This window comes from Solea senegalensis, linkage group LG1 (assembly GCF_019176455.1).
Source record: "Solea senegalensis isolate Sse05_10M linkage group LG1, IFAPA_SoseM_1, whole genome shotgun sequence".
Lineage (NCBI taxonomy): Eukaryota > Metazoa > Chordata > Actinopteri > Pleuronectiformes > Soleidae > Solea > Solea senegalensis.
In genome coordinates, this window is record NC_058021.1 from 28,861,043 (window position 1) to 28,868,865 (window position 7,823).

A 7,823-nucleotide genomic window follows, 5' to 3' on the forward strand; every position below is an offset into this window, starting at 1 on the left:
ATTATTATTTTTTTCATTTTTTTTATGTGGGATTAAATTTGTACTTGAGTGGATTTTTCACTCCACTAAAGCGGGAAAGGTGGTGTAAAAATAAGTCAATCTAATTATCTGTCACTACTACTAACTGTCAAGTGTTTTTTTTGTTTGTTTTTTGTTTTTTTTACTCGACCCCAGTCAATGGCAGCTCTACTCTACTATAGAGCTCCTCCTCTGGCGAAATAGACCCGGAGTAAAGCGGGGGGAAACACTCAATAATGACACAATATCGATGCCTTTGCGAGTGTGCGTCTGTGTGCTCGTGTTTTGTGGCGTGTTGGGATTATTTCCGGGGGAAAAAAAGGTTTTAGGCGTCAAAAAGCGCCGGGGAGCGTTTCGCGGGAAAAAGGGCGGAGGGATAAAGGTTGTGCTGCGGTGGTTCTTATTTGCGGGAGGCGGAGCGCTCAGCTGTGATTCTGACGCTGCTGATGAGAGGGTACACGTCGTGTTGTCTTCGCCCTGCTTGTGTTTCTGCCGCTGCAGCCGCTCTCTTCTCCATGTTCGCTTCACTCAGCGGCTCTGACACCGAGTGCACCGCCTATGCTGAAGGATTTAATGCGTCCAACGCGCTGGAATAACTCTCTTGCTCCGTTTGTTCACACGTTTTGGCTCGATTTTTCTCCCCTGCTTGGTGATTTCATACTAACAGGTAAGAGGAGGAGACGCTTTCTGGAGCTTTGACGCGTTAAATGCACACAGGTTTTCTAGTTAGTGGAAGTGTGTAGTGTGTGGGTGAGGTTTCTCCTCTTGCTCATATCAGTTTCACAGTTACGCACCTGCTGTTGCTGCGGCACTGTTGGTGCACGCATGCAGGGCGTGCGCACAGCCGCGGCTCTATGTTTTGGATTGACCATGTGATGTTTCATGGGCAGGGTCAATGCCAAGCAGCTGCTGCGAAACTTCACTTCTTTATAAACAACCATTAACCTCTTCCCTCATCTTCTCTTCTTCAAACAGTTCCACATTAAGGACAGAAACACGGACACGCGTCACGATGCCGCTGACTTCAAGTTTGGCGAGTAAAAACTACGATTACGAGTACGACTCCCTGCAGCCGTATTTCTACTATGACAACGAGGAGGAGGATTTTTACCCTCAGCAGCATCAACCTCCGGCTCCGAGTGAAGACATCTGGAAGAAGTTCGAGCTGCTGCCGACGCCTCCTCTGTCCCCGAGCCGCCGGCCGTCCCTCTCCAGCCTCTTCCCGTCCACGGCGGATCAGCTGGAGATGGTGACCGAGTTCCTGGGCGACGACGCGGTGAACCAGAGCATCATCTGCGACGCCGACTACTCGCAGACCTTTCTCAAGTCCATCATCATCCAGGACTGCATGTGGAGCGGCTTCTCCGCCGCGGCTAAGCTGGAGAAGGTTGTGTCGGAGCGGCTCGCCTCCCTGCACGCAGCCAGGAAGGAGACGACGTCGTCGTCGTCGCCGCCAGCGTCCTCAGCCGCCGCCGCTGTTGTCTGTGACAGCCCGGACGCGAGCCGTGCAGCGGCTGCAGCTGTGTGGAGGCTGAACAGCAGCTACCTGCAGGACCTGAACACGTCCGCCTCGGAGTGCATCGATCCATCTGTGGTTTTCCCCTATCCCATCGCAGAGACGCCCAAGCAGAGCGCAGCAGCGACGCCGCCGAGTAAAGACCTGGGTCTGGACACGCCGCCCAACAGCAGCAGCAGCAGCTGTAGTGACTCAGGTGGGTTGTGGATGTGTTCTCAGCATGCAGCAGTCACACCCCTCTCTGCTTTTTCACCATCAGATAGCCCCGGGCTTCTTAATGGTGACTAAATTGGCCCAATTATTGTTTGAATGCTTGTAATTTGCAGTTAAACTTCCATACAGGGCTGTCATGTTATGTTGTGGTGGAGGAGGATCATTCAGAGGGCATGGCTGCATGTTCTCTGCATGCCACTGTTTGTTCTCCTCCTTTCATAGCTGTGGCATGTATTCATTACGTTTTTGCTGTGTTTCAGAAGATGAAGATGGAGATGATGATGAGGAGGAGGAAGAAGAAGAAGAAGAAGAAGAGGAGGAGCAGGAGGAAGAAGAGGAGGAGATCGATGTGGTAACGGTGGAGAAGAGGCAGGCGGTGAAGCGGTGCGACCCCAGCCCGCAGGAGACCAGGCATCCCAGCCCGCTCGTGCTGAAGAGGTGCCACGTCTCCACCCACCAGCACAACTACGCCGCCCACCCGTCCATGAGGCACGACCAGCCGGCTGTCAAGAGGCTGAAGCTGGAGAGCAGCAGTGGAGGTGGAAGTGTTGGTGGCCACAGCAGGGTCCTCAAACAGATCAGCAGCAACCGCAAGTGTCTGAGCCCGCGGACGTCCGACACGGAGGACTACGACAAGAGAAGGACTCATAACGTACTGGAGCGCCAGCGGAGGAACGAGCTCAAGCTGAGCTTTTTCGCCCTGAGGGACGAGATCCCCGAAGTTGCCAACAACGAGAAGGCGGCCAAAGTGGTGATCCTGAAGAAGGCGACAGAGTGCATCTACAGCATGCAGTCTGACGAACACAAACTGGTCACACTCAAAGAGCAGCTGAGGAGGAAAAGTGAACTTTTAAAGCAGAGACTGTCACAGCTGCAGAGCTCTCGCGCTTAAAAACGTTTGAATCAGACTTTGTTTTTGTGGCATTTTTTTGTTTTTTATGCAAGTTCAAAAACTTGAGGTGTACAGTTGTTGTTGTTGTTGTTGTTGCATGCAAATGCAAAAGCGGATTAAGTTGTTTGGAATCTCATTTGATTTCAATGTTAAAACTGCCTCAGTAGAAGTTAAGGGTGGATTAAATATTTAAAAGTTTATTTTTATTAATAAAATATTAAAACGACAAAAAAATTGGGCCGTCCTTGTTGGAGGTCCAAGCTAAAATATAAATTTTTATGTTTTGTATATAATTAATATTTCCTAAGAAAATGTATTTTTGGATCTCAATTGTCTGGATGTTCAGACCCAGTGTTTGTTTTTTTCCATTATGTTCATAGATTCTTTTTGAAATATAAAATACAGTTTTCTCTTGAATTTGTCTCCTTGTTCTTGCAGCACAAACGCACACATGCACACGTACACATCCCATCATAGTGTACACAAACGTTGGTATGTGCTGGGAACACAGGGTTTAACAGGGAGGAGGAGGCTTAAGCACATACATGATTACATCATTTGTAGTAACGCTCCCTGACAGGGACTGGTGTTCAGATTTAACGATGCTCACATCAAGGCGGCCGCCTCCTCCTGACATCATCCACGTAGAATGTGAAGCGCTTTAGGGGCTAAATTAATAACGTTGTCTCCTCTTGATGAAAGTTAGATGCGCGGCCGTAAAGGAAGACAAGGTAATTTATGTGCGTACAAGCACATTCACTGCCACCATAGCTCTCTTTTAAGAGCGTGTTATTAAAAGCATTCCAGCAGAACGGACGGTAAACTCTCTCCCTGTGAAGAGAAGGTGTATAGTTATCCGGAAGAGACATTATTTCTTCCTTAACTGCAGGGAAACTGGAGTTAAATTCCCTGTGTGTGTGTGTGTGTGTGTGTCAGATAACTTAGATAAACACAAACATGGTGGGTGAAAGTAAAACAGGTTGCTTCATAACCACCATATCCTTTTTAAGAGCTTGTTAATAAAAGCATTCTTCCACAACTGATTGTAAATGTGAAAACATTACGTGTAATTATCCACAAGACTTGTTATGTGTCAGAATTTACTAGAAAATCTACTCATAACTTAAGAAAACTAAAGTTAAAGTCATTATTCTGTCAGATAATAACTTCATATCACATTGCAGATAAGAAAAAAAAATACACAAATGGTTTGTTCTTAGCCATGATTGTTCATTTTGCTTCAGAATTGACCAAAAACCCTTAACTAAACTTAAAATGTAACACTACTCACATGATTTCTTCCTTAACTTTAGGAAACTAGAGTTAAAGTCCTAATAACTTAATATCACTCTGCAGGTAAGAATAAACGCAAACATGGTGGGTGAACAGGTTGGTTTATAACCACCTTATCTCCTTTTAAGAGCTTGTTAATAAAAAGCATTTCTCTGATTGTAAATGTGAAAAAAGGACGTGTAATTATCCAGACAAGACTTGTAATGCATCATAACTTTAGGAAACTAGAGTTTAAGTCCTAATACTGTCAGATAATAAGTTAATATCACATTGCAGCTAAGAAAAAATATACAAATACAAGTTGGTTTTAGTCACGATTGCTCAGAATTGACAGGAAACCGTTAACAAGCATACTCAGAATTTACCAGAAACCCTTAACAAGCATACTCAAAATTGAGAGTTAGTCACATGGTTTCTTCCTTAACTTAAGGAAACTAAAGTCCTAATAACTTAATATCATGTTGCAAATAATAAAAAACTGTACAAATAAAGGTTGTTTTTTTAGACACGGTTGCTCTTTTTAAGAGCTTGTTAATAAAGAAAACATTGCACCAGCACTGAAAGTTAACTGTCTCAAAATGACTCTCCTGTACAGAGATGGTGAGTAATTATCCAGATGAAAGTCATTTAGCGTTAGAATTTACCAGAAAAACCTTTTCATACACATCATTTTTGAAGTTCTGACATTAAATCTTCCTTAACTGCAGGAGACTACATTTAAAGTCCTTATACTGTGAGATGATAACTTAATATCACATTGCAAATTAGACAAAAAAATATACAGATATTGCGTAGAGGTTGGTTTATAGCCACAGTGGCTCTTTTTAAAGAGCTTGTTAATAAAGTATTTTCCACTAGAAACTTTTACAATATGACTCTCCTCTGTAGAGAATGTGTTCAGTTATTCATGTGTTATTCATGTGAGACTTGTTTTGTTTCAGAATTGACCAGAAATTCTTTAAAAACACCACTTTATAGCCATTATTTTGAATTTCTCATATTATTTTGTTAGAAACTGGAGAAAATTCCTTATACTGTCGGATAACAACTTAATATCACATTACAGATAGGAATAAACCCAAATAGGGTGTGTGTATATTGGTTTATAGCCTTCTTTGCTCTTTTTTCATTAAAAGCTTTCCATCAGAACAATAGAAGACTTTCTCAAAACGACTCTCTTCAGTTGGGAATGTGTTCAGTTATCCACACAAGTCTTATTTTGCTTCAGAATTGACCAGAAACGCATTAAAAACACCACTTTGTACACATCATTTTCAATTTCTCATATTATTTTGTTCCCTTAACAACTACAAAACTGGAGTAAAATTCCTTACACTGACAGATAACAACTTAATATCGCATTACAGATAAGAATAAACACAAACAGGGTGTGTGAAAGTAAAACAGGTTATTGGTTTATAGCTCTATTGAAGAGCTTGTTAATAAAATGCGCTCAGTTTTCCAGGTGAAACTTCAGAATTGACCAGAAACTCTTTAGAAAAACACCATCATTTTTGAAAAGTTTCACATTATTTCTTTCTTAAAGACAGGAAATTGGAATAAAAGTGTTTGTATGCTCAATCAAACTGTCAGATAATAACTTACTATCATGTCCCAGATAAGAACAAACACAAATACAGTGTGTGCAAGTAAAACAGGTTAATTTACAACCTCCATAGCCCTTTTTTTATTAAAGACATTCCATCAGCACTGATAGTAAATTTTCACAAAATGACTCTCCTGTGTAGAGAAGGTGTTAAACCATCCAGATGAGACCTGTTTTTCCTTCACTATATGCATCACAAACTATCTAAAAAAACACCAGTTTATGCACAGAATTATGGGCACAAAATACCAATAAAACTTCTTTTATGATCAAACCTGCTATCAGATAATAATGTGATGTCACATCAAGGATAAGATAAAACACAAACCGGGCACATGAAAGCATTCTCAAGTGCCGAGTCATAGTTATGATACAACTCTTATAAAATGTGTTGAGCAAATGTTCTTTTACTGCAGTTTTGCATTACTGTTCGTGCTTAGACGTGGAAAACAAAAATAAAGATGAATAATACGTTTGACAAAGAAAGGCTAAAGAAGAATGATTAATAGTAGGTTTTATACATTTGCAGTCACAGTAGTACACAAATAAATACATCAGGTACACAACATTCTAGGTATATTTTCTGATTAAACCTGCCAGCAAAAGTTCAATAAGTAGATATATATGTGCTTTATATCAGTTAAATGTGTCATCATTAAGGTTAAAACCACAATTACCTGCTTTAATCAACATCCACTCATGAACACAAATCAGAAAAATCTTTAATAATCTGTCATTAATCGTGATAAGTTAATAAAGACTGTTTTGTCATCGTTGTATCTTTTTGGACGGACGTATTTGTCATCCTAAAATAATCAGATTCAGGGTCCAGTATGTAAGAATGAATGACATCTAATGGTGAGAATGGAAACTGTAATCCCTCCCCTTTCCCAAGCACACCAGGGAAATATGGTGGAAGGATGTTCTCATGCATTTATGTGACAAACCTACACTTCCATGTAAAATATACCCTTATATTACAAAAACCCTTACCTTACTTACTTATTAAATGCTTTTTCTAAGGCTAAGAAAACTAAAGAAACAAAACTTTTATCATCTAAACAGGTTACACACACTGGACCTTTAATGTCTCATCAGAATGCTACTGTAATAAAGTTGGTGTTTTTAATTCGTCTCATGTAGTAAAACATGCTGACATGAGTCGGATGGAGTTGGAATAAATGAATGAATGAACACTTACTCGGGGGAAAGTCAATGAAAACTTTAAATAAAGGGCAAGAAAAATCAATAACACGAGCAAAACATGCTGACATGAGTCTAATATGTTCAATATGAATGAATGAATGAATTGATTTTTATTTGCACCAATCAAAGGAAAAGCATGAAGAGTACAGATAAAAAGGCAAGAATAATCAATAACACGAGTAACACTTGCACATGAGTTTGATTTTTCTGAGTGAATGATTGACTGGAGGAATGAATGAATGAATCTTTGTTTACACATGAAAACACATGTATCTTCAAATGACTTTGAATTAATGAATGAATGCATGCCTTTTTATTTGGACAAATCAAAAGAAAAATATAAAGAACACAAATAAAAGGCAATCAATGACATATGTAATATATGAATGAATGAATGAATGGAGGAATTGTACTTAGAGAGATAGAAAAAACATTAAAAAACAAATAAAAGTACAAAAAAGTACAACATGGTGACATGAGTCTTCGTAGGACTTTGAATGAATGAATGAATGAATGAATGCATTTCATTTGGACAAGTCAAAAGAAAAGCATGACAAAGTCAAGAACAATCAATAGCACAAGTAACATCTGTCTGGTGAATGAATGAATAAATTGATTTTTATTTGGTCAAATCAAAAGCGAAACACTAAAAATACAAATCCAAGGCAGGAATAAAATATAATGACATATGTGATGTTTGTGAATGAATGAATGAATGGTATTTAGATAAATCAAAAGAAAAACATGCTGACAGTAGTCTTTTGAAGGACTTGAATGAATGAATGGATGAAAGAATGGATTTTGATCAAATCAAAAGAAAAATACAAATAAAAAGCAAGAACAATCTATAACATAGGTAAAATATAATAAGTGTGATGTTTGTGAATGAATGAATAAATGGATGGATGATGAATGAATGAATGTGGACAAAAGAAAAGCATCAAAAAGACAAGTATAGTCAATAACCAGTCACACATATTGGCATGAGTACTTTGAATGAAAGACTGAATGAATGAATTAATTTCATTCCATTCCAGCAAATCAAAAGAAAAAAACATGAAAAAAATATAAACAAAAGG

The 7,823-nt window shown here is 39.5% G+C and overlaps 1 protein-coding gene across 1 annotated transcript; it reads left to right on the forward strand.

Moving 5' to 3' along the window:
• The first annotated feature begins 423 nt into the window (after positions 1 to 423).
• On the forward strand, positions 424 to 3,027 carry myca (MYC proto-oncogene, bHLH transcription factor a). The gene is made up of 3 exons (XM_044024803.1): positions 424 to 685; positions 994 to 1,730; positions 2,008 to 3,027. The coding sequence occupies exons 2-3, from the start codon at positions 1,031 to 1,033 to the stop codon at positions 2,637 to 2,639; spliced, it is 1,332 nt and encodes a 443-aa protein (XP_043880738.1). The 5' UTR covers positions 424 to 685; positions 994 to 1,030; the 3' UTR covers positions 2,640 to 3,027.
• The last annotated feature ends 4,796 nt before the right edge of the window (positions 3,028 to 7,823 follow it).

What these genes read in the sequence shown, in the direction of transcription:
- myca (XM_044024803.1), top strand. Translation starts at nt 1,031, where the DNA reads ATGCCGCTGACTTCAAGTTTGGCGAGTAAAAACTACGATTACGAGTAC. An exon ending in CAGCAGCTGTAGTGACTCAG is followed by an intron (nt 1,731 to 2,007) that starts GTGGGTTGTGGA and finishes GCTGTGTTTCAG; the next exon opens with AAGATGAAGATGGAGATGAT.